Source organism: Rhyacophila brunnea, unplaced genomic scaffold (genome assembly GCF_057557595.1).
Source record: "Rhyacophila brunnea isolate RB1 unplaced genomic scaffold, BYU_Rbru_1.0 scaffold_4, whole genome shotgun sequence".
Classification (NCBI taxonomy): domain Eukaryota; kingdom Metazoa; phylum Arthropoda; class Insecta; order Trichoptera; family Rhyacophilidae; genus Rhyacophila; species Rhyacophila brunnea.
This window is the reverse complement of record NW_028233068.1, coordinates 8558305-8584723: the sequence shown is the minus strand read 5'-3', so window position 1 is coordinate 8584723 and position 26419 is coordinate 8558305. Positions and strand designations below refer to the sequence as shown.

The 26419-nt window shown below is 33.4% G+C and overlaps 1 protein-coding gene across 1 annotated transcript; it reads left to right on the top strand.

The window, feature by feature from the left end:
• Positions 1-837: 837 nt before the first annotated feature.
• LOC147066812 (phenoloxidase-activating factor 2-like) lies at positions 838-16488 on the top strand. Its single transcript, XM_085954255.1, has 9 exons — positions 838-924; positions 3181-3308; positions 4467-4600; positions 5088-5241; positions 8873-9003; positions 10783-10975; positions 11055-11133; positions 12337-12500; positions 15759-16488. The coding sequence occupies exons 2-9, from the start codon at positions 3192-3194 to the stop codon at positions 15945-15947; spliced, it is 1161 nt and encodes a 386-aa protein (XP_085810381.1). The 5' UTR covers positions 838-924; positions 3181-3191; the 3' UTR covers positions 15948-16488.
• Positions 16489-26419: the final 9931 nt, after the last annotated feature.

Genomic DNA, 26419 nt, shown 5'->3' with positions numbered 1-26419 from the left:
TAAGGCACTGGCACACACTAATATTTCACTTTGAGGATGATGAGGAAGAGGAATTCAAATCTGATATCGTTTGACGTATTGCCGCTCTGCTATGAAAGCCCGGATGAAAACACTAGGTTGGTCTGCTGTCGTTGTTTATCTTGAAAAAGACTATACAGCGGCAGGAAGATGTCGGCTAGGTATCTTCTGGCTGGCGAAAATAGCAGTGGAGCAGTAAGTATCAATCTCTTTTGCGATGGTCAGGATTATTAAATTTTTTCTTTTCAGAATAAATTCAACGGTAGAACTGAGATCGGTGGAGAGCGTGATGTTGTCTTGGCGAGTGTCAGAATCTGAATGACCTACTTAATATAAATAATGAGAGTTTTATATTATGTATTCTATAACATAATCTAGGTTTATTGTCTCATGTTTTATGTATATTATGTTATATTACCAACTAATTAACCTATCGTAAATACTATATTATTTACAATTACAACACTGTGACGCCCCATGAGTTGGACAGACCATTTACCTATTTATTATGACGGTAGATTAAGAAAGACAAGAGCATAATACAATTTTCGAAAATATGTTTCGTAGAAATCAGATTATATATTTTTTTGTTGGATACCCTAATCTTCGATATTTATATATGGGTATGTTAGATTAGAAGTACATAAAACGACTGTTATTAAATTTTTCCGTGCCACATATTCCATAAAATTATCTAGCGTTCCGGTTAGTAAAGTTTGATATTTCGAGACTAAAAATAATTTATTGCTGGATGCCACTGGTTATCATTCTACAAGTACGAGTATATCAATCCAACTTAAGTATTTAATTATCAAGTTTGTAGTGATATGGAATATTCGGCACTGTGGTACTCGGCGATGCTGTGTCTGCATATTATTTAATTTGAATTGCATAAAAAGGATACAGGTTTGAACATTCTATTACTATTCTATTGTTCTTCAAATATATGTTTGAAAATTACCATTTAATAATAGTGTTGTGCTCCTAAATTGGAAAACTTTCATTTGTTTAGTATTCAATAAAAATTAGGTGAAGTGTACTTAATTTGTATGAATCGATCCCATGTTGACATATGATAAATTAAGATATACTTACATATATTTTTTATCCACTACCGTAAACACAAAAATAATGGTGACTGCGTTACCTTCTGGGTATATTCTGGGATTCTTGAGTAAATAAAACTATGGAATAAACGTGTTAAAATATTGTATTTTCAATATTTAGGTATGTATCATAATAAAATGTAATAAAGTTTGTCATATTAATATATTCAGCGCTCGAAATGGAAAAGTTTACGAACCGGAGCGCTCGACAGATTTTTTGAAGAAATTTACATAGTCATCAAATCGTACTTATTTTTATAAAATAGTGTGTCAGATGTTCTATTCTATAGCCTATCTAGCTCAGATGGTCAGCATATTTCTTCCACGAGACGGAGCAATAATTTTACAAATTTCACGAGCCGGAACGGCGCTTTGGTGCGTTCCGTTCCATTTCGAGCCCTGAATATATTCAATATTAGTAATAATTGACGACATTCCGGACGATTTGTATCAAGTCATACAACAAACCGAATCTTATAATAATTAATAAATTCTCAAATAGTTATTTACTTACATATTATGCAAAATAATTCTTCCAACATGTATTTGGCCAATACATAATTTGAAAACACATCATGTATATACCCACTAGAAAAAATCTTTTTTGAAAAAACGACACCCGACGGGACTTGAACCTGTAACCACTGTGTAACCGTAACCTGTAACCACAATTTATCGTATTTATTTAATGAGTGTAGGTATATGGTATTTTCAAATATTATAATATTCAATATATAGAACGTTTGGTATTCGTTTAATAAAAGAAATGGTTTATTATAATATCTTGTGACATAATTTTAGCTATGAAGTATCCAAAAACTGATTTATTTAAATTTTATTCAAATTACTCATTTATTTTTTTCATTATTTTACCGTTTAGTTTATGTTTATGGTGGTAATATAAACATATGTTCATAAAATAGGAATGTCGGTTATTAGAATTTCGCCCCTTCCGTATAGAGGGTTAGGTATACTTTAATAATTAAGAAATTATTCATAGTCATCGTAGGATGCTGAAATTTGATAGTATTTAATTTTTGGTAAGCTTTATAACAAGGGTAGCGTAAAATTCATTTTACGGGAGGTCCTGTTCCACATTTTGGTTATTACTCTAATCTTCTCTGGCTTGGTTGCTAATTATTCTGGTTATATGTAAATTGTACGTAAAACATTTCACCGTGTCACAGCTCGCAGTGAGCTTTCTATCGGAAAGAGATGACCGTTTGCTATACGGTCTCCAATTTTATTAGATTCAATATGAACATTAATTCAATTTGCAAAAATGAAAACCAAACCTAACCTAACCTAAATGAACCTAAGCGAACCTAACCTAACAAATAATCCAGTACATCGGCTATTTTAAAAATTGATTTGTTGCTGGCTTCCTGTAAAGTGTAAGGCCCGTTTCAGACGGGACACCAGTGTCGCGCTCGATATAATATAGGAGGTCTTTGTATTCGAATAAAGGGGCCATTGTATTATATTTATGAACGCTCCAGAGCTAATGAGGTAACGCATAATTTCGCGCTATAAATTAGAACATAAAACTGGCTGCGGTAATAAAAACAAGTGTATCGGCGGCTCGAGAATGTAGCGGCCGACGGAAAAGTGTACCGGACACGCGATGACTCATTAGCTCTGGGGCGTTCATAAACATAATACAATGGTCCCTTTATTCGAATACAAAGGCCTCCTTATTATATTCGAGCGCGACACCGGTGTCCTGTCTAAAACGGCTGTAAACCGACAAGAATCGTGTTTTATTTAGACATGAATTTTATCTCAGTACTTTACGACCCAAAGAGGTTGGACGGTCCTTGATATACGGCCATATATTTCCGATACAACATTTCATGGTGAAGTGTAATACGGCGAACTGCATACGACAAGTTTCCGGACACGAATTATTCTAGAATAACCATTATTGATACTTACACAAAATTGTAGGTGATTAAATTTTAATATTGAATGATATATTATTATAATACAGAGATCGAAATTGTTAATTGAAATGACTATAATAATTTAAAATAATCATTCTATTTTTGTATTGTAGATTCCATCAAGATGGCAACTTTAAGGATATTTTGGCTTTTAATGACGGTTCTGTTGACGCCATCTACAGCACAATCAGTATATGACTATGATACTGACTTGATTAATTTAGTATTCAATATGCAAAATGTAAGACTTAAGTTGTGATCAAATTGAGATGCATGTCACGTCACTGTCACGGCGACAAATTAAGTCTATGTTTTCGTCATTTTGCAGAATATTTTGAAAGATCACCATTCAATTATAGAGAGTGCCAACTCTAATGTATTTTGAATTATTATTAATTAATTATTCATGCTAATTTCAATTAATTTTAACAGTTTCTACCTGGGCGTACGTTAAAATTACTTACAATATTATATCCATAGATAGCATTTTGAACAGAATTCAACCTGCAGACCATAGATTATAGACAATATTCTTATAGAAAATACATGGTGCCAACCACTAAAAACAAAAAACGTGATTTTGACATGATTCAAAAAACTGTAGACATCTAGAAAATGATTAAAAACGTTCAAAACGTCCTGCAGGTGCAGTGCGGTTCAACGTGAGGTGACCTCATTGTTGTTTTGATGATTACGGCAGATTTTGCCAACTGACAATGTTCGTTTAAAGGTTCAAAATGTGCGACGGGAAGGGACCATCAGTCTGATAACATTTTAAACACCAAAAAAACGACATTACACCCTTTTTTTCTCGTAGCGGAAGCTTACTGTGACGTCACGTGATAGTCCGCGACATGCACCATAATTATATTTCGCGATTGATACCTAAGTACTTAACGATTCGTCGAACGGAAATGTGGTTAATCAATCGTCTTTGCTGGCAAACGGATATAAGTATCTTTGCAACTTTATAGTACCTACCACTGATTACATATTTTAATTATGAATTTATCAAGAATTCCATGATAATTAATATATACCCATAATTCTTACTCATCAAGCAGCAGTGTGTCTTTTATCTTCAATAGGTAATTATTATTTGAATCATGGCCCCCACATCCTGAAGCGGGCCACCAGGTCAGAATGTTTGGCGGGCCCCTCTACCTATCGCTAAGGGTAAAGGCAGTATGACGCACTGCAGTAGCGTTTTCCAAATGGTGTAGGTACGCGGTAAAATTAGGTGTATTTTTAGCGATTTTTTGTTTTTTTTAATATGTAGGTACCTACCTACATCCATTTCAATTATGGAGTTGTTGAGTATCAGTACACAGTTAAAAATTGCATTTTACAACCAAAATTTTTCATACACAATAATTCTTATATTATTTTTACTATCCAGGAGGTGATTGTACCAACAACTGGACGCACATTGCAAACAAATCAAGACGGCGAGGAATGTATTTGCGTGCCATATTATTTATGCGATGATAATGAAAAGAAACAACCCGATTATTCGTTTATAATTAATGTAAGGTAAGACTAATATCGCATTTTTTCATAGAATATTAACATTCATCAACATAGACAACAGTGAACCTTGCCCGGAGTCAAACGGTGAGTGTTTACCATGTTAGGTAATTAGTGTAACCAGAAATGCCAGCTCGGACATTGGATTTTTTTGAAAGAGTCGGCATGCATGACGTTTTCAAACGTAACCCAAGCGATTCCATCGTATTTCGATCTCAATATTTGATATGCATAGGTACAGTGGTCATTAAATTTAACGATCGTGGGTAGGGGTAGGAACAACCTGGAAATCAGACAGCGATATGTAAAATGTTTATCGATGTGTATAATATAAGAATTGTTATAGTATGCTTTAGACATAAGCAAATGTAGTATGTACCTACTTACATTTACATAAGATTTGCTACTGCTTTGTAAAATTATATTATATAATTTACTTCACTCTTTGTGCAAATGACTCCCTCTATTAACACTTCCAAACTCTTGGATACAGGATACAAAAGGAGACTTGTCAATCGTCTGTCGAAGTCTGCTGCCCAACGTCTAATATCCTGACCGCTCCAAAGATCATTCCTGATAATATCAAAGAACCAGGTTGTGGAATTCGTAATGCAAATGGACTAGGCTTCAAGGTCACGGGCAATCCAGTAAGTACATATTTATTAAGTATACAATAATATTATAATATAAATTTAATAAAATTCAGATATAAAAATAAAAACCTTATTGCGAATCGTCATTCTAGTCATGAAACATAATAGTTGCGTTTTTGGTTAGTTTTGTCCATGGTCTTTGTGAAAGTGGGGAGTTGAAATTTGACAAGAATATAACAATCGACAAGGTGATGCCTACTGTACTAAAATTATAGTATTTGTCAATGCTTAAAATGGAAAAGTTTACGAACCGAAGCGCTCGACAATTTTCTGAAGATATTTAGATAGTTATCAAATTTTATAAAAAGACAGACAGACAGACGGTGAAATCCATTTTTTCCACGAGATGGAGCGATAATTTTTCCGATTTTACGAAGCGGAACGGCGCTCCGGTGCTCTCAGGTCCATTTCAACCCCTGGTATTTGTACTATAATTTTGGTCCGCATACTATGTACGACATGGCCCTCACAAGGGGGGGCTGACAGGGCTCTAGCATTGGGGCCTGGGCTCAGGAAAGGCCCGGCGTGACGAGTTGACCAGATAAGTGAGATAATCACAAATTTGCTCTAATAGTAAAAAAAAAAGTCATATGCGGCACTATTTTACTAATAATTTTACAATTATATCTCAATAATTAAAGTATTTGGTTGTGCAATGCAATTTTTATCCGTGTGCCGATACTCGACAACCCCATAATTCAAATTCAAATGTATTACAACAAATCGCTATAAATACTTCTTAATTTAGCGATAGGTAGGGGGGTGCACCAAACATCCCAGCCTGGGGGCCCGCTTCAGGATGTGGGGGTCATGATGTACGATGTTAATAAGCTATAGTACGCCCAAAATACTATAATTTTGTATATCGGAAAAAATGTATTTTTATCGTAAAGATTTAATTTCATATAATTTTAAGTAATATAATTTCAATAATTCTGTATTATAAATTGGTGCAAAGTAGATAATATTATAATTTCGTATAAGAAAATTTGTCGAGCCGAGAAAAAAGTTGTTTGTAAGAGGTTAAAAAAAACTATCGACTTTGATTTAAAATGGAATCTATTGAATTTGCCGTTAATCATTTTTGGTCGCGATAACGCGTACTATTTTTATCCCAAATACTATAATTTTGGAGGCTCTGTATCTACTATAATTCTACTTTGAAAATATAGCAACAGTGCACTCGAAATCCTTATTGACCAAGTAAGTTGGGACTTTCTATTATACAGTTTAATGCAGACTCAAGCGGAATGCACAATCTAAGATTTAGATCCTAAGGATAAGTCGCCGAAAAGCATGACTTAACTATATAGACAATCCTGAGTATAGAGTTAAGGAATCCTTAACCATATACTACTTTTGCTATGAACTCGCCCCCTTCTGTATTACCATTTACCACTGACAGCTGCTGTCAAAATAAATTCGCATATCTATAAAACAGTCCATACACTCAAATTCATTTAACAATGTATCTCAATATGGATATTGATAGTGTTAATTCGTTTGGCATGTACTTGCAGAATATCATTTTACTTTTATACGCCAGCCCGCAGAAATACAAAATGCCAGGTGAAGAATGACACTTGACGCTAGTGTTACCATGTTAAAAAAAAAAAATTTTGCGGTGCCTGTGGAATCATGCATAATGACTTATAACAGAAACATACGAGTATTATAATTAAATATTAATATGTATTTATAGTTATTGCATTTATAAAATGCAGTTGTCATATTTTTGTCATCGTTTAACAATTATAAAATAATTTACCTAAACTATAGGAAAGAGAATTTTTAAATATGGCATTATTTTCAATAGAAATGATCTTAACTAAGGACAATGTTTCTGCATAGTGTTTTCTGCTAAGGAAATTTTAGTTTTGACAAATGTTTCTGCATTCCGCTCTCATAATGTTTTGTTTATTACATAAAATTCAGGATGATAGAGCCAAATTTTTTTTTTATAATAAATATTTCATTAAATTTAATTTCTGTGTTATTTTTTTTCACCTCATTATTAATTCACCCCATCAGTCTTATTATACCAAGTTTTTATTAGCTCGTATTCTTGTTTGTCCCGTACAGATCTTCTCTTGTTTGTCTAAGATTTTTAACTAACTTCCCGACTAGCTAGACATTTGAAACTTTTAGAATATATCAGAACACGACGGGAATTCATTTTTTTAATACCTACTTTTGGCCATCTTTGAGCAGAATTCAAATCATTTTCAGTTAATTCTGTTTTGTATGTTTCGGAAAAAATTCGTTAAAAGTAATATTTACTACTCACTATTATTGGTTGCTAAGTGGGTCCTAGCAACTAAATTATTAATATATACGTGCGGTAATATGGAAATCAATATGACATTTCAGTACCTATTCTATATTATTTATTAATACATAGAATTGTCAAGTTTATATTATGATTCAACAGAAAATTTAAAAACATGGTATATAAAAATTTTCTTTTTATCTTGTAATTATTATTATTTAATCTTTATTGGCTTGGCTTTTAATTATCCTGTTCTACGTAATTAAAAAAATAATCCCGTGTATGAAAATTTAAATTACGAAATGGTAGTAATGATTGTATCATAGGTATTTGATTTATTTATATAAATACGTATTTTAAAAGTACATGTTAAACGTTTTATAATAATATAATATATTATATAACCATATTATATACCATTCAAGAAGGCCGCTCAATACAATTCACGGAAATACGTGATCTTGGCACGACTTTGGAAATACACAAGCATACTAACCAGTGACAGTTTCTTAGAGGCATCATAATTATTATGATATCCATACAGAATACATTTAAATTTAAATTAAAGAGTGGAATAAAAGAAGGAAAAAAACATTCATTTAGAAAAAAAAATGAGACTCCTTTATTTGAGATTATATGGATACTATCCGTGGCTTTATCCAACTGGCTTTCTCTTGGGTATGCTTACACACTGTAGGTAGTTTAAATGCTAGAAGATATACATATTTAGCCACGTATTTTTTTCGTAAATGAGAACTCTGCCATTCTTGGTAGCATTGTCTTGTGTGCCCCTGATAGTTCTATCTTAGAAATCGGGAGCATCATTTGTTTGTTCTCCCGAGAAGCAGAACTAACCTGCCATTGGCGATGCCAATTGGGAGGGCAATAACTCTGTTCAACCAAATCGCTTCGGGTGTTGATATATTCTACCTACGTGAGATGAGTATAATTAATAAATGGGCGTTGTTTTATAAATTCTTAAAATAGGGTCCACTTAGCTCATTCGGTGTGCTTGCATGCTTTATAATATATATATTTTTTTTTACAATTGTTGTACCTACCTTTTACTTTACTTTTCATACTGTTTTCGTGATTCTATATATTATATTTATTTCTTCTTTATACTGTTTCTTTGTTTTTAAATGTCATGTTGTGAACGTCTTAAATTTATAATTTGTAATGTTCAAAGTACGTAAAAAAAAAAAAAAAAAATTTAAATAAGTAAATAAATTTGAATTTAAATTCTCTAGATACACATATTTGGAGATGACAGTGATGTCATTTAGGACAATTATTAGTTATTTGAATCAAAATAAATTTAAATTAATACTGATTGTAAACCATCTTTGATTCTAGAAAACCGACTCACAGTTTGGGGAGTTTCCGTGGACAGTTACAATCCTAAAGGTAGCAGATGGCATTGCTGTGTGCGGCGGGTCACTGATCCATCCAAAGGTTGTGCTGACTGCGGCACATTGCGTACATGAGTAATGATAAACTAGTTTATATAGTTCAGATCTTAGTGCCTTGGGTCAACGTTGCCAAAATTAGTTCAGTACCTACAAATTTTGTAACCAGTGACGTCCCTAGACAAAATGCCGCCCCTAGGCATCGCCAAAATGCCGCCCAATTTTTTATACAGTATTTTTCATTATCCTTTCATGACTAAAATATCTAAGAAATGTGTTGTATAGATACATTACCGACAAAATAACTACCTACTAAATCAAATTTAAATGCCATCTCTGCTCCAATAGAAATATTGTGAGTCTACGGTTTCAGATACATTTAAAAATACACCTGACAACTTCCAAAATTCGCGAGTGACTGGCAAAAATATTTGGATAAAATTAGGCAAGTGTTTGCCTACCTATAATTCAAAAATCTCCACGTGTCATTGCTGATCATCAAAGAAGTGACCTCCAAGGACAACGGAAATAAATTATACATCGCGAACCCAACAAAAAAATACAGTCCTGTAGGTTAATTATTACATTTTGTTTCCAACCAGTAAGCTGATTTTTTAATTAAAGGATATTTCCGTTATTACTAAGTTTAGGTAGCTATTTCTATATATACATAACGATTGTTCTCGATTTTCCGCCCTTCGAGTAACTGCCGCCCCCAAGCGATGCTTAATCTGCCTACCCCCATGTGACGTCACTGTTTGTAACTAAACTGTCATACCTATATGTCAGGAGTTCACATTGCTCTATTCATAACATAACCCCAAAACTAAGTAATTGGTATATTATTATTTAAGAGTATGAAAAATCTTAAATTTTGGCTATCATTTAAAAAAAAAATGTTTATTGTTATATCGCTCGATATAATATGTTAATAGGTAATTTGTTAATAAGTACCTACCTGAATATAAACTAAACCAGAAATTATTGTATACTTTTATAATTAAAACTGGACCAGATGTTTTACGGTTGGGGGGGTCGATGATTCTGGTACTGCCTGGATTAGTTTAGTTCTTCACCTGGTCAAGCTGAATGCCATTGATGAGGAGCTGTTATCGGCCAGCAAAACAGTTCATCACGACTCTTTTCCCATATCAAAACACGGGAAGGAAATTCAAATCGAACAGCTACACAGCAGTCTATCTAGAGCTAGACAGAGCATGGTGTTTATCAGTGGCGAAGGGTGGAGGTAGGCTGTTAAGATCCGACATAAGTAGTACACACTTAATTTTGTCATTGAAACGTATTTGTTTTCATTGAACTAAGACTACAATGGATAAATAGTATTTAGGTATTAGTTTTTTTTTTAATTCAATGTAACCCTGCCTAATCCAACCCATAGTAGATAATATAAACAATACTCGTTTATCTATAAAATATGGGATAATTTTAGATTATTTTATAGATAGAAAAAATTTTTTTTTTGATTGTACACCATAATATGTAATATGTATTCTTAAATCAACGAAAAGAAATAAGAATGACTAAAAAAATGTGTGCACTATTTTTGTCGGATCGCCCTTAGCATACCTAAACTATTGTGGTTTGGTTTAGGCAGAGTTTAATTGAATTTTAAAAACTAACCAGCACGATCTGCAAATAATTGTATTCCTAGTTCAATGAAAACAAATAAGTATGAGTGACAAAGTTCGGTGTGTAGGTACTATTTATGTCGGATCTTAACAGTCTAGCTCCACCCCTCGTCCCTAAATCCTTAAACTTGTATAATATGAGAATTAAATCTAACTATATTGTTTTTTTTTTTGTAAACATCTTTTTAAAACCAGCTCTTCTTTCCAGCTACCAACGGCGACAACTGAAAGTCAGAGCCGGTGAATGGGATACTCAAACAACAAAAGAACCTATTCCACATCAGGAACGTACCATCAATTCTGTAATTGAGCATCCTCGCTACAAAAGAATAAACCTGGCCAATGATATATCAATCATGTTCTTGGATAATGCATTTGATAGGGCCAATCACATTAAAACGGTGTGTGCGTTAGTGGGATTTTAAAACCGAAATCAGTTGTCAACAAAATCAACTCTTTCAATTTTAACTGTCATTTCAGGTGTGTCTACCGAGCCCTGGTGAAAATTTCGAGAACAAAAAGAACTGTATTGCAACTGGTTGGGGGAAAACAAGCTATAGTAAGTAAAAATTAAAAAAAAAAAAAAAACAAACTTATAATGTAGGAAGATTGTACTTACACTTTAGTGTGTCAAATGTATATGAAGATTTTCAATATTTTTTTGTAATAAAGATGATTAAAATCATATACTTATTGCATAGAAGTCGTATATAACCGCGGACCGTATGACCTAGAGAGACTGGTGGTTTTGGGTAGCCTGCAGGGAAGGCGATGCAGAGGAATAGCGTCAGCTTGCTGGAGTGACCGAATGAAAGAGCTTACTGGGGACAGCCTTTACTCTGTCCTGAGAGAAGCAGAGGATCTAGGAAAGCCTTGGACACTCAACAGATTACGGAATTTCAAGGTGGTCACGATCCTCAGATATGAGGGAACGACCAAGAAGAAGAGAGAGAGACACAATAATAACAATAAAAAATTAAAACAAAGGTGTAGAATCAAGTGATATAGTATATTATAAATGTGATTAAATTATCTTATTAAGACTTTGCCTTTAGCGTCTACCGTAGTGCATATATTACGGAAGACGGGGCTAACGTCTGCGAGGTAAAGTCTATACAAAAAAATCTGACATTCATCGCATAACAATCTGACATACAATAATTATAGCTGAAGAGAGATGGCGCTGTTGTATTTTTTTAACCTTTGTCAGATAGTTCTGTATATATTTATTATATACAGAACTATCTAACTACTAACTACTATATATGAACTTTATTATATATAGAAATAATATATATGTATATATATTATTTCTGTTTATACAGAATTGTCTGACATCGTTGGCAAATTAAAATATTTAATAATCGAGTAAAATATTTCTCGTAAGAAGGTGGACTTTAAATAATTGCCTAGTATGGAGTCTTCGCTACTGTTATAAACCAATATTTATAAAACTTTAGGTGTCCTAGGTTTCCCCCAGTATATAAAAATATCTCCTCCAGTCCCTTGGGTAGGTACCCTATGAGTACCCAAAATAGCGACTGCGTTACCTCTTTGGATGTATATATGTGCTTATTCGCTGTCTCAGGTACCTTCTCAGTTGAACGGCACTCAATTTTTTTCAGTCAAGAATCGACCAGTTTCAGCAAGCGTCTACTTTTGGTTAGTGGTTTAGAAAATAAAAATCATCCACATTTTATTTTACCTAATGAATTTGATATCACAATACCTATTTGAATGCAATTTATTATATCTTTTCTAGACCTCGAGGCTAGGTATGCAGTATTAATGAAAAAAGTTGAGATGGACATTGAATACCATCATACCTGTGAACTTACTTTCAAAAACACCAGGCTTGGTCAAATGTTTACACTTGACAGTTCGTTCATCTGTGCTGGCGGTGCTCCGGGAAAGGACACGTGCGAAGTATGTACTGCTCATTCAATGTTAAAAATGATTTCATCATCATTATTATTACTAGAACCATCTTCATTCCCGTATAATATACACGTATATGTTAACCGAACCAAACAGAACATAGAGAAACAGAACAGTGAAAAAATAAAACATCCATTTTTGTCGTATCTATGTAGTGTTTGTAGTATCTATTTTATTACAACGTTTTTCTTAGGTCGTATTCTTATTTTTCCGGTGGTTGTTTATCCGGTGGTTGTTTGTCCCGTACAAATCGTGCAATCGATTTTTAACCAACTTCCCGACTAGCTAGACATTTGAAACCTTTAGAATATATCAAAACACGATGCCAGTGCATTTTTTTAATACTTTTAACCATTTTTAAGTATAATTGAATTCATTTTTAGCTAATTCTGTTTTGTATGAAAAGTTATTTCGATACAATTATTGGTTGCTAGGGGGTCCTAGCAACTAAATTATTAAATAATTTATATACGTGCGTGACTATGGAAATCAATATGAAATGACATTTCATTATTCAGTATTTCTATCAAGTACATTTTTTTGATCGTTTAAGCTAGTTAAGTCAAGTTTATATGATTCAACAGAAAATTTAAAAACGTTGCATATAAAAAGTTCTTTTTATCTTGTAATTATATTAATTAAATTCTTATAAAACTGAAGTTTATAAAAGAAATGTATGTATATAAATATCTAATATAAGTATATTATAATTAGGGATTGCAATACCGAATGAAAATACTAATACCGGTATTTCGGTATTTCAAATTGAATACCGGTATTAATTCCGGTATTCTTGAAAAATATAAAAAAAAAGAAAAAAAAAATATATATACAAAAATATCTTTAAAATATTAATATTTTATAGAAAAAATATCTAAATAAGTACATATATGTATGTAATAATATAAAAATAAATAAAGGCAAGATATGGTAGAGATACTGATGTTTACAAATACCTTGAACTATTGGCACTTTCTTCTTCGAATGATCTTTCTCTAAATTTATTTTACGATGTGTTCTTGGATGTACCCCACTAGTAATTCCACCTAATGTTTTATCACACTTTTACACTTAACTACTACTTTACTTTTGTCCCATAAGAAGTAAAACCAAACACAATATTGCTCACTTATTTGTTAAAAAAAGTACATTTCTCTATTATTCTAGTAGATAAACATCAAACTATTAGGCACAGGCAAGTCCATTATAGGAGACTTACTATGTATTATAATATAAATATTCGCCACTAGGGCCGAGGTTTTTAACGAATATACAAACAAACAGTAGGTAGCTATTTAATGCGCAATTTCAGATACATCAAAAATAGACCTGACAACTTATAAGTTCCGCCGGCAACTGGTGAAAATATTTTGATCAAATTAAAATCAGGGAAGTAGGTATACCTACCTATAATGTAATAATGTATTTTGCAAATCTACACGTGTTCTTACTGGTCACCTAGATCGAAGGCCAACGGAAATAAGCCAGGTGGATAAAAATACAGTCCTAAATCATTTATATTAATTAATACATTTTATATCCACTTTCAATACCGAATATATTGGTGTTGTCGGATTTTTAAAACCGGTATTTCAGTATCAAAAAATACTGAGATAACGGTTTTGAAATACCGGTATTGCAATCCCTAATTATAATCACTGCACCTCAATTTATCTGCTTGATTTCGATAATCATGCACAACTCCGCAGAATTATTAAACTCATTATTTCGTTGTACCTAGTCACCCAAGCATTTTGAACATTTTAGATTGACTAAGACGACAATATATTACACCTAGCTTGCCGGCAACACTGAGTTGAGTCCCGTTTAATCGAGGCTTTCCCGCGATTATAAATGCAGAAATTATATGATTTGATGTTTTCACGTCGTATTGAAAACCTGTGATTAACATTGTAGAAATAAACATTAGATTTGCGATTGTTAGGTTGTCGCGCTTTTTGCTCCTTAATCCCATTTATTTCACATGTTAAAAATTTCGATTTGGTCAAATAAATATCTGGCAACGCTGCTACTTACTATGATTAAATTATTATAATTAGAGACCGGATTATATGCAACATATACCTAAAGCTTGAAATATGCATGAAGATATTATTATGCATGAAAAATGCTTAAAATATTCATGAAAAGTGTCAAAATATGCAACATTAAATAATAATAATAAAAAGATACTAATTTTTAGTTTTTTCATTTCAAAATCAAATCGACGATAATTATTAATTAACAATTATTTAACATTTTGTTACTCTTGTAAACGTTAACAATCAGGTACTGTTCCAAATGTTCGGTAGTAAGATTGTGTCTTCGATCACTCAAAATATGTTTATAAGTGGAAAAGGACCGTTCCACATCCACTGAGGTAACTGGGCAGTATTTAAATTTGGGTGATACGTTAGCACTTATTGTTTCTGGCAAAATTTCACCCGTCCCATTAATAAAACTATCAATTTGACACAAAGGTTTAAAGCCTGGGTTATTGTTCAAAATGTTTTCAAACTTTTCTCTAAGTTTACGCGGGAATACCTCTGGCAATGCGGAGTTCATTCGGCGGATTATAGATTCAGTCAACGCCTAACCTTGAGTTTCAAGCTTTTTAATACTCGCAGGTATGCGGGAAATGCTTCCTTAGACTGACAAACTGCCATAGCTTCTGCACTATCTAAGTCATTTACTACACCCAGTGACGTCACGAGACAAAATGCCGCCCCTACACAGGGCCATAATACCGCCCTATTTTTCATATAATATTATTTTTATTATCCGTGCTCGTGTCGTTTTTAGTCACCAAGGACATCGAAGGGCAACGGAAGTAAACTAGACATCGCGAACCCGACAAAAAAGATACAGTCCTGTTAAACCTTTTATGTTAATTAATACATTTTGTTTCCAACTGTGATTTTTTAAAAGGAAAGATATTTTCGTTATTAAGTAGGTACTCAATTTACGTAGCTATTTCTATATACTACCAGACGATTCTCCTCGATTTGCCGCCCTTCGAGTAACTGTCGCCCCCAAGCACTCACTCACTCGCCCACAGCAAGACACTCGTTTGATGGCCTTTAAATATAAAATATATCAAAAATATGCATGATCACTAGATTTTAGGAAAAATATGCAATAACCGGTGAGAATGGGCTAAATATGCAATTGCATAATATGCAAATATGCCAATGCATAATATAATCCCGTCTCTAATGATAATATTCCTAATTTATAACATTACAGGGAGATGGGGGTGGTCCACTGGTTTGTTCTTCCTACAATGGACGTTATTATCTGGCTGGTATTACTTCATGGGGAATTGGATGCTACGATAACCTTCCAGGAGTATATGTAAATGTCTCGCGGTTCAGAGATTGGATTGATAGCTTAATGGCTGCGGCTGGTTTGGACTCATTGTCATATATACCGTAAATATGTCATTACGTATCCAATAGCTTTGACTTTCGAAATGTCACTAATAAATCATCAAGCAGTGACGTCCCTAGACAAAATGCCGTCCCCTTCCAGTTTTCGTCTTATGCAAATATGTTAGATATTATCTACTGTCCGACAACAAGAAATCGGCGATAACAGGAAGTTGATGTAGTCGCATATAGAAGATTAAATTTTAATAATAAATATGACCATAAAATATATGAAATAATAAGATGGGGCCCAATTCAACAAATTCACATTTTATTACATTTTTTACAATAATGGTAAGTTTATCTTTGATTTAAAATAAAAAAATATTTTTCTTTTTAATGTTTTCAGATAAGTAGGTACATATTTATTAATTAACACAGTTGAAATTGTAAATTGTAAAAAAAAACCGCTAGGTGCCTCTGGTAGGTAAAGACATGGCCTTAAGTTAAATGACGTGTATATTATAGAAATATTATATTGAATATGATTTGTTGATAAACAAGTTAAAAATAAATACGTTAATCAGATCCTGATCATGTATGAATTATTGCTTGTTATTATTTACCACACTCTCTCCACATGAAATCTCGACTCGACGTGGCTCCCTGCTTGTCTAGGGAACCAGCAGTCACAGTAAAGTTGTAAGTAGTATTATACAATTGTGTGGTAACGAAATAAATAATTAACACCGTGACATCTCTGTGCAGATTAAGAAAGCTATTTCGTGTAAATAACATTCATATTGCGACAACTAGCGGCAATTTTTGCACCTAAAACCATCACATAAATGGAAAAAAATATTAAGTAGGTACCTACCTACATACATTTATATTTTTAAGTTTCTTTTTTTTAATGTTAATTAATCACATATTGCTATAGAATTACATAATAACAATAAAAAAGTAAAACAAAATGACAGTAAGAAAGGCATAAAATTAAACGATGTAAGTACATAATAATATTATGTATACTAATATTTAGATAAATTTTTATATCCTAGGTTTCCCCTAATATACATAAAAGATCTCTTCCAGTCCCGTGGATACCTCAAGAAATAAAAAGGATTTTAAGTTATACCTACACATTTAAAAATTTTACAAAAATCGATGTTTTTTAAAATAAACATAAAAAAATATTAAAACAATGAATTAGTCAACAATCTCTTAGACAAAACATTAAACTAAATTTTAATAATAAATATGACCATAAAATATTTTGTAATAATAAGATGGTATCCTTTAACAAATTCACATTTTTTTACAATAATTGTAAGTTTATCTTTGACTTAAAATAAAAAATATTTTTCTTTTTAATGTTTTCACATTCATTTTTATTAATTAATACAGTTTAAATTGTAAATTTTGAAAAAAATGTGTCAAATTGGAAGCTTCGTATTTTTACGCAAGGTGCCTCTTGTAGGTAGAGGCATGGCCCCCACATCCTAAAGCGGGCCCCCAGGCCAGGATCTATGGCGGGCCCCAATACATATCGCTAAGGTTAAGGGCAGTGTGATTTTTTACAGTATTGTTCCCCAAGTGGTTTCCACGGAACCCCAGGGTTAGGGGTATTCCGTGTATTTTTACCGATTTTTAAATAAATCCATTGAGTTGTTGCCACTCAGCATATTATGAAGCACTGATCGCGACATCATTTCGTGGTACCCAAGTAACATGGAACCCTTCGCCATACATTCACGCTTAAGTCAGGAAACACACATAAAATAATTATAAAACAAAATTATACGCGCGAATTATCATTTAACTATATCAATCATCATATCACATCAAATTACATCGCGCAGACACATAATTTTAAATGTTAATAATCACTAAGGAAAATGCGACTTTTTTTTTACTATTAGAGCAAATTTGTGGTGTATGCTTTTCTAATTTAACTGGTCGGCTTGCCACGCCGGGCCCCCTCTAAGCTAAGCCCGGGCCATGGCTAGAGGTAACACCTTAAATGCGTGTAGAAACACCGACACTGCGTCGAAGTACGGAAAACATTTGCCGGCCATGTGCCACACGACGCGTAATATGTCGAAATTCGCGTACATTCGCCTTGCTTGGCCTTTGGTGAAGAGGAGTATAATAATATTAATAAAAAATAGTCTCCATGGCACATCGAGCGTAATTTATTTACGTAATTTGTAAAGTAATTGATTGATTCGATGACACCTCATTTACCATATCATCATCATCATCAGCCTGAATCTATCCACTGCTGGATGAAGGCCTCTTCAAGTTGCTTCCACTTCTCTCGGTCATGTGCATTGCGTTGCCACGTACTTCTGCAGAACTTTATCATTTCATCGATCCAGCGGCCTCTAGGTCTACCTTGTGGACGTTTTGTACTTCTTGGATACCACTGGATAACTAGATTTGTCCAACGATTGTCTCTTCTTCGAGCTATGTGTCCAGCCCATCTCCATTTAAGGCTTTTAATAAACTCTATTACATCGCAAACCCTTGTCTGCTTCCTTATCCACTCATTCCTCTTTTTGTCCTTTCGCTTTATGCCCAGCATGCACCTCTCCATACCACGTTGTGCTACTCTGAGTTTCTGGATCTCTCTTTTACTTAGGGTCCATGTTTCACACGCATATGTCATCACGAGAAGCACACACTGGTTGAACACTTTGCGCTTTAGGCACAGTGGAAGGTCACTTTTGAAGGTATTATTCAGGCGGGCAAAAACACTCCAGCCTAGCTTTACTCTGCGAACAATTTCATCAAATATACATCCATCTATAGACACTTGTTGTCCCAGATAGATGTAGCTTTTCACCTGTTCGAGCTGAGTGCCATTGATGAGGATCTCTTTTTGGCCTGCAAAGCAGTTGAACATGACTTTCCATACCATACTTCCTTACCATATACCTACATAAAATGAGAATAGAATAAGTAATTGTGAAATTTGCAAACTTTCACCAATACAATTAAAATTCTCAATAATTTGTTTTCAATTGTATAATCAACAATTGCATTAATATTTTTTAACCCACTATGATATTATGAATATTTTGTTTGTGTCCGGAACTTTCTGTGTGTGAGATTTTCGGTGACCGGAATTTTCGTGCGCGGAATTGTCTGTCCGGAATAATCACCAAACCGTCGATGTCGTATGTATATATTATGCATGCCAGTAGTTGCATAATTTTGAGTAGTTTGTGACTTCACTCTGACTCTGACTCTGACTTGACTCCACGTAACATTCTTCTTCACAACCATTTTGTTAATTTTGGGATTGCCATTATTCATATATCATATATTATTATAATATTAACTCTTTTTTTTTATTCAACGAATAATTCACAAGATTTAAGAATGTAACATTCTAATTATTGAACATATCTATTGTATTGGAGAACATTTTATAGGTACAATTATATTTTATTATTACATCACTGAAAATGTATGTATTTGGAAAATCTCGCACCTCTCGCTAATGGGGATTGCAATACCGAATGAAAATATCAACACCGGTATTTCGGTATTTCCTATTGCATAGGTACCGGTATTAATACAAGTATTCGTAAAATAATTGAAAAAACAGAAGTATGTTACTTACCAATAATTATAATATGTGTAAAAATTTCTTTAAAATATTAATATTTTATAGCATGTGTCATTACTGGTCACCAAGGACGATGAATGGCGACGGAAGTAAACCAGACATCGCGTTTTCCGATAAAAAAATTACAGTTCTGTTAAGCCTTTTATGTTAGTAATACATTTTATATCCACTGTCAATACCGAATATATCGGTATTGTCTGATTTTTAAAACTGGTATTTCGGTATCGAAAAATAATGGAATACCGGTTTTGAAATACCGGTATTGCAATCCCTAGCCTGAGACGATGAAACAGTTCGTATACAGAAGAGGTCTTGTCTGCTAGCACGTAGGTAATTGACTTGCATATATTTTAAATAAATACAAATTCTTCAAATTTAAATATAATGGCACCAATCGCAATACAAGTAATAATCCAATATGAAATTTACACTTATAAAAATATGAAAAACGTTGAATATGATTATAGTAATTATTTGTTCTCAATATGTTACAGATGAATCCGTTTATGTAATACATATATATGCCTATGTTTGTAATAATTATATGCAGTTTCGGTTGGCTTAATGTTCTGTTTAACCAATACAATTTAAACATTATTGTAATTAAATATACCAACAACTGAGCATAATAATTAGTCAAGGTTTTTCCTTGAGTAATAAAAACTGTTTTCCCATTGTTTCAATTTTAATTTTAATTGGTGTCTTAACATAATAATATATTATACTACATTTTACAAAATTTACAAAATAATTTATTACTAATTACTTGTTACCTATTTTAAAATACGTAGTTAAAGCCACGGCACTTCCGTACCGATAGAAAAATGATTCATTCTGATTCGTTATAATCTCAACATATTCTACATTTTACGTATTATGATAATTCCACCCTGGAAAGGAATAAGGGCGTAATCCACACAAATCAAATTTTAGGGGAGGCACAAAAACGTTTTTGTTATGGTCTTCTGTCAAAGTTAAAATACAAAATAGACATCACCTTAAAATGCGTAATAATTAATAATTTCGTTTTCATATCCCTAATCTGATATTAATTTTTGAGTTAATTTAAAAAAAAAACAACAACAAAAATGATGGTTAAGTCGTTTTTTCCATGTCACTTCCTTTTTTTTAATGTTAGCTAAATTTAGATAATACATCGTCATTTGCAGATTATATCCTTTGGACTCAACGTGTATTTTAGTCTTCTATAAAATATTTTGAAAAAACTGAGAGTTACGCCCTTTTTTCTTTCTAAGGTCGAATGTAACCAGATGATGTCATGTTTATTTGCTTCGCAATAAATTATTGCCATGATATCTGTCATGTGCATTTTAATATTGACCTCTTTGCAAGGTTCACTTAACCTTAATATAATTTAATTTCAATATTGTTAACCAACTGTTTTCCTGGCTTACTAATATTATTGTAAAATAGCTAACCGCAAAGTAATATTATATTATATTATCCATACATTTTAAAGGGACCTATCAAGACATTGTTAATCCAGTATTCATGGTTTACTATGATGACGTCGAGAGGTAAACTAGTCATCCTTATTCTTCGATGGGGGTATATCCCAAACAGAGACTCAGGGACGCGCCAAACGGGGGTGTAAAGGGTGCGAAACACCCGGGTAGCAGAATTGAGAGGCGGCAAAAAGTCTGACAAAACAGTTTAACGATGTTATTGTTATTATGTTATTCAATTATTATATAAAATGAACTACATGATGAAAAAAGTCGCCTGGGGAGCAATTCTCTTTCGTGGCATGAATATGCATTTGCGTGTGCTTTTCGATTTAGATTTAAGACGCTTTATAATATAACATAGAATGTTATATTATTTTATACGTAAACTAAGTCAATATTTTGATAGCAATACAACAATCGTTTCAAAAAATAGTTTATATTTTGGAGGGCGGTAATATTGAGCTAGTACCCTTGACGCGTCCCTACCGAGTCCTGATCTGCTTAAAATTCGCTGCCATCAATTAACTACACGGTCCACCACAGTCATACAACTTGCCGTTGGCTCCCCATATTATTGGATGGGTTTCAACGCGGATGACACAAATGGACACTAATAATCTTAAGGTATGCGTATTCGATAGCCACTTGTAAATGCGACAGTTCGCAATAACACGTGAGTGAACGCCTTAGTATACCTGCTGGCCAGGTTTTATCGCTAGACTAAAATTTCAAAGTGTCTGGATATGAGATAATGTACCCGGAAAAAGGAATTCCGCGATTAAAGCGAATAGAATCTAATACCGCCTGTACACGTGCATGGATTTACTGGCAGCAATAGTGTGTATTTTAAACTATCGTGACAATAACTGTTTACACGTTGTCGCATTCTTCAAGAGTAAGCGAGACGCAATGTTGTCATTTTATGGTGCTATTTGGCAGGTCGTAAAAATCACTTAACCTCAAAATGAGTCTCTCCGCGGTGTAGTTAGTTTTTTTGCCGGCAGGTTCGCCACTATCGTTCTACTGCGCAAGCGCAGATCGAAAAATCCCAACTGTCGCATGAAAATTCAGATGCTTCCGAACTTTTTAGATTCATGAATGCAATCTTACAACTGAAGGATAATACATGTTTACACGTACATTCTCTTGTTATATCCGCGATAATACGTACTGTATTACAGGGTATTACGCTGAGTACAATCAGTGCACAAAAGAAGATCAAGACGAGTCGGTTCTTGTCGGTTTACAGGAAGCCAAAATAGCCGATATTATACTAGATTATTTGTTAGGTTAGGTTAGGTTTTCATTCTAGAATTCATGAATGTTGCCAAAATCGTAAATTTATTAAAATTAGCTCGGTTCCCGATTGGCTTCCTGTGTAAGCCGACTTGTACCGACGAGTCTCCTGAGCCAAATATAATTATAATAGATACGTTTGTTCAAATTGAAGAATAACGATGGAAGATGGTGCTGGATAAAATCACAGACAAACTGGAATTGTATAAACCCGATATACAGATATCTTCCATGCCCAGTTTTCCTTGTAAAATAATAACTATCTATAAAATTCCCGATACGTATATACAAAGGGGTTCCTATTTCAAAATGTATTATAAATTATAATATTATTATGTAACATTTTGATTTTTTTAATTTTTGTATAGATTATAAAAAGTAGCATGTAATGCCAAATTTTGAATAACATTTATGTAAAATCAAGTCTATAAATATGCAAAACCAGTTCACACCATTGGTTCACATTTACTGAGAAATGAATATTATTCAGACATGGACTAAGAATCTGGGCGGCACTTGAGAAATGAGAAATCAAACAATACGAGTAGGTATTGCAATGCGGAAGAACCAGAAAAAAAGCTAGTGGACAAGGAAGCACACATGCATTCCTCTCAAAAGCGTATTATCTCTATATCTTTTGAGCGTAGGATAACATGACGTAAAGAACGAGAAACATCCATTAAAATATAACTCGGTTTTAATATATTTGGGACCTAGAAAGCCTCGATTGTTAATTGTTGTGTCTACCAAATCGTGCAGGATTCGAATGATATTGTTACTCCTAACAGACATTGAAAAACAACATGTGAATTTGCTAGACCCGGAATTCGTACTCGGGACCCATGACATTATAAATCATCAGCAGGGGCCTATCCACTCTTTTCGGTCCTTAGTTCTTCGCTGCGACGTACATCCATTCCATTGTATGGCGGCATTTGTCCAACAGTCGTCCACTCGTCGAGCGAGATGTCGAGCCTGTTGCCATTGCATCTGCTTAGCGACCTCTATCACATCGCATACTCTTGGTTTATTTTGTGATCTTTCCGCCTTCTGCCCAACATGCACCTTTCCATGCCACTTTTGCGCTACTCTATGTAACTATGTAATTTTTGGATGTCTCTTACATTGAGCGTCCATGTTGCACACGTATAAGTGAGCGTTGGTTATGTTATATTCAGAGAACATAGAATTAATGGAAACTGAAATACCTAACGGATGTGGAGTAACAGGCAACCGATCTCGATTGTGGAATAATATGGGATAAACTTAAACACGTGTCAAGAATACGTCATTCTAAGCTTGTCCTTCGTTCTGACAACTGCTCTTGGTTTATGCACTGACACTCATCCAATATTGTTGTAAGTATTTTAGTCAGCTTGAGACAGTTTGAGCCTGGAGTCATAACTCACATTTTTCAATTTTGTCATTGTTGAGTTAAATAATAGGTATACTAAGTGATTCTAAAGCCATTAATATATATAAAGAAAAATAGTTGGGTATCAAAAGTAATTTTAAGCCATCTGAAATTCGTTGACAAAGTTGGCTGTCGGTGTCATAACTCACATTTTTCTATGTATAATGTGAGTTCTGTCGCCAAGGCCTTTCTATCCAATCAGGGAGCTTTATTTCGCATATTGTGTTGTGTGTCTGCAGCCTTAGAATTATTATATATATATATATATATATATAGTTTAATAATGTAAATCGACTCACTCACTCGTTAATATTCAAAGGAGTTTAATACCATTCTTCTAATTACAAAAAACAGTGCCCTGGTGGTTTTTTGCGATTATCTCAAAACTCAAATTTTAGAATATGTGAGTTATGACTCTAGGCAACTCATTTGAAAATAGGTAGCAACCTTAGACTATAGATACATCTAGACGCCACCCATTGCATTGCTAAATGAAGCCGCGTGCCTTGCGTTTGGTTTGTGAGTGAACGAACGCATTCGTCTACAAATGTTCGAGACCATAGACTATTTTGCTAGTGCTCGCCCAAAGTGCTCGCACTAGACGCTCAGAATTAAAATATAATTTTCTGTTTTTTACGTTATATAGTATTTTTAAGCCCTCAAAATGCAACCATTAGATAAAGATATCCATAATTTAAGTTGTTTTAAAGAAACACTAGGTCACTGATATTAAAATATATAATAAAATACAAATAAATTATCACGAACATGTATCAACTTACTTATGAAACGTAATACCATCTTCTTGCTTATCAGTACGGCTACCACATTTTAAGACAACATACAAAACCATCTTTTCTACTTAATTAACCAAAAATATTTACCACTGACTTTATGTTTAACACAAAAATATCAATTTTAGCAACACGAGCTCGCAAGTTATCGACGCTATGTGAAGCGTTTCGCCCCGATTTGATGGCGATACTTTTGGAAACTGGCTTGTAACTAGTAGACCTTTTATCTTACTCTAGCGCGTGTCGCAGAGATTGTAAGGGTGCCGAATACTTTCTCACTCGCACTCATGCATCGTTTTTGTTCAGGCCTTGGTAGCAACACACATTATTGCACGACTACAATGTGTGTTTAATTTTCGTAGGACACTCACACATTGAAAACCCTGCTTCAAAATGTAGTATATTACGGTACATATAGCTTATAAGAATTATATTTGGGTGGTTCATAATAATTATGGATCAAGTCCATCAAAATGGATCCTGAGATATTTGGACCTCTTCAAATTAAATTAAAACTCATTTTGTAAAATTCAGGAATGTTTTCACTGTATATACTTACCATATTTTGATAGCACTTTACACAATCAATTTAAATAAATGGTCGAAACATAAAGTATATTCAGGCTTAATTAATATTAGCAAATTAATGTTAGCAAATACCTCTTTATACTGCTGAAGGAACTGTCAAAATGGACATGATTCACAATCAATTTGATGTCTTATCAATACTAGTATTTCCATTTATATGGAAACTTGTAGAGCTACGAATGTGATATTAACACACAATATAGAAATCTGTTTTATCTAGCCCATGGTTTCCCAAACTATGGGTCGCAACCCACCAGTGGGTCGCGAGCGAATATTGAGTGGGCCCTCGCAACTGTATACATGAATTTAAAAAAATAGGAAGTGAAAAATTTGATATTTCATTCAGTTATTTATAAATCCTAAAAATTGAAATAAACTTAAGTAACGGAAAATATTGTGATAAAATAATAATAATTTGAATTGCCAATGCACTACAGATGGCAGCACAGTCGTGTTGGATTTGTAACCCATTTCAAGACGACTTACCAACTAGTATGTCAACAAAAGCATGTGAAGAACTCATTGATTTATTAGAAGATACGTCACTGAAAAATAGTTTCAATCGTAAACAGTTAACGAAATTCTGGCTCTCAGTTGCTGATAATTATCCTTGCCTGTTCGATGAAGCTATGAAAGTCCTCCTCCTCTTTACTACCTCATATATATGTGAGATCGGATTTTCGGCTATGGTTAACATTAAAATAAAATACCGAAATAAATGGGATATATCAAACTCACTGCGATTAAAAGTAACTAAAGTTAAAGTTGATGCTAAAACTGTAATGAAGAAAAATAAGAAACAAATACATCCTTCCCATTGAAATACCTCTGTAAAAAAAACCTTGCAGGTGTAGGTATTTAAGTATTATTTTTTTTATTTAAGTTGTGTTTCTTATTTCAACAGTCTTTCATTCACATTGGTAACACTTTTAAAAAATTATTTTTTATTTCAATTAGAACAAATAAGACAGCATTAAGTAGTTCCACGACTCGCCACTAGGGAATCTGAGCATTACCAATATTTATGCTCTCTTTTCTCTAAGACAGCTAAGAGGTGGGTCCCAAGATTGGAATTTTTTGTTAGATGGGTCGGAGCCCAGTCAATTTTGGGAACCACTGATCTAGCCACTGAAATAAAACAATCGAATTTTATGAAAATTGGACTTGATCTATAATAATTATTGTGAACCACCCATTTATTAATCGGTTCTGTAGTTATATTATACAGCCGACTTTTAATATGTAAAATATTAATTACGTTATAAATGCATTAATTATTCATCTCGGATTCGGGCCTGAATTCCGTTTAAACTTTAAACTATAAACAAACCGCTAAATTTC

Excerpts from the sequence above, each read along its gene's own strand:
- LOC147066812 (XM_085954255.1), top strand. The coding sequence starts at position 3,192 with ATGGCAACTTTAAGGATATTTTGGCTTTTAATGACGGTTCTGTTGACG. Across the intron at positions 5,242-8,872 it reads TCAAGGTCACGGGCAATCCA|AAAACCGACTCACAGTTTGG; the intron begins GTAAGTACATAT and ends CTTTGATTCTAG. Across the intron at positions 9,004-10,782 it reads GCGGCACATTGCGTACATGA|CTACCAACGGCGACAACTGA; the intron begins GTAATGATAAAC and ends TCTTCTTTCCAG.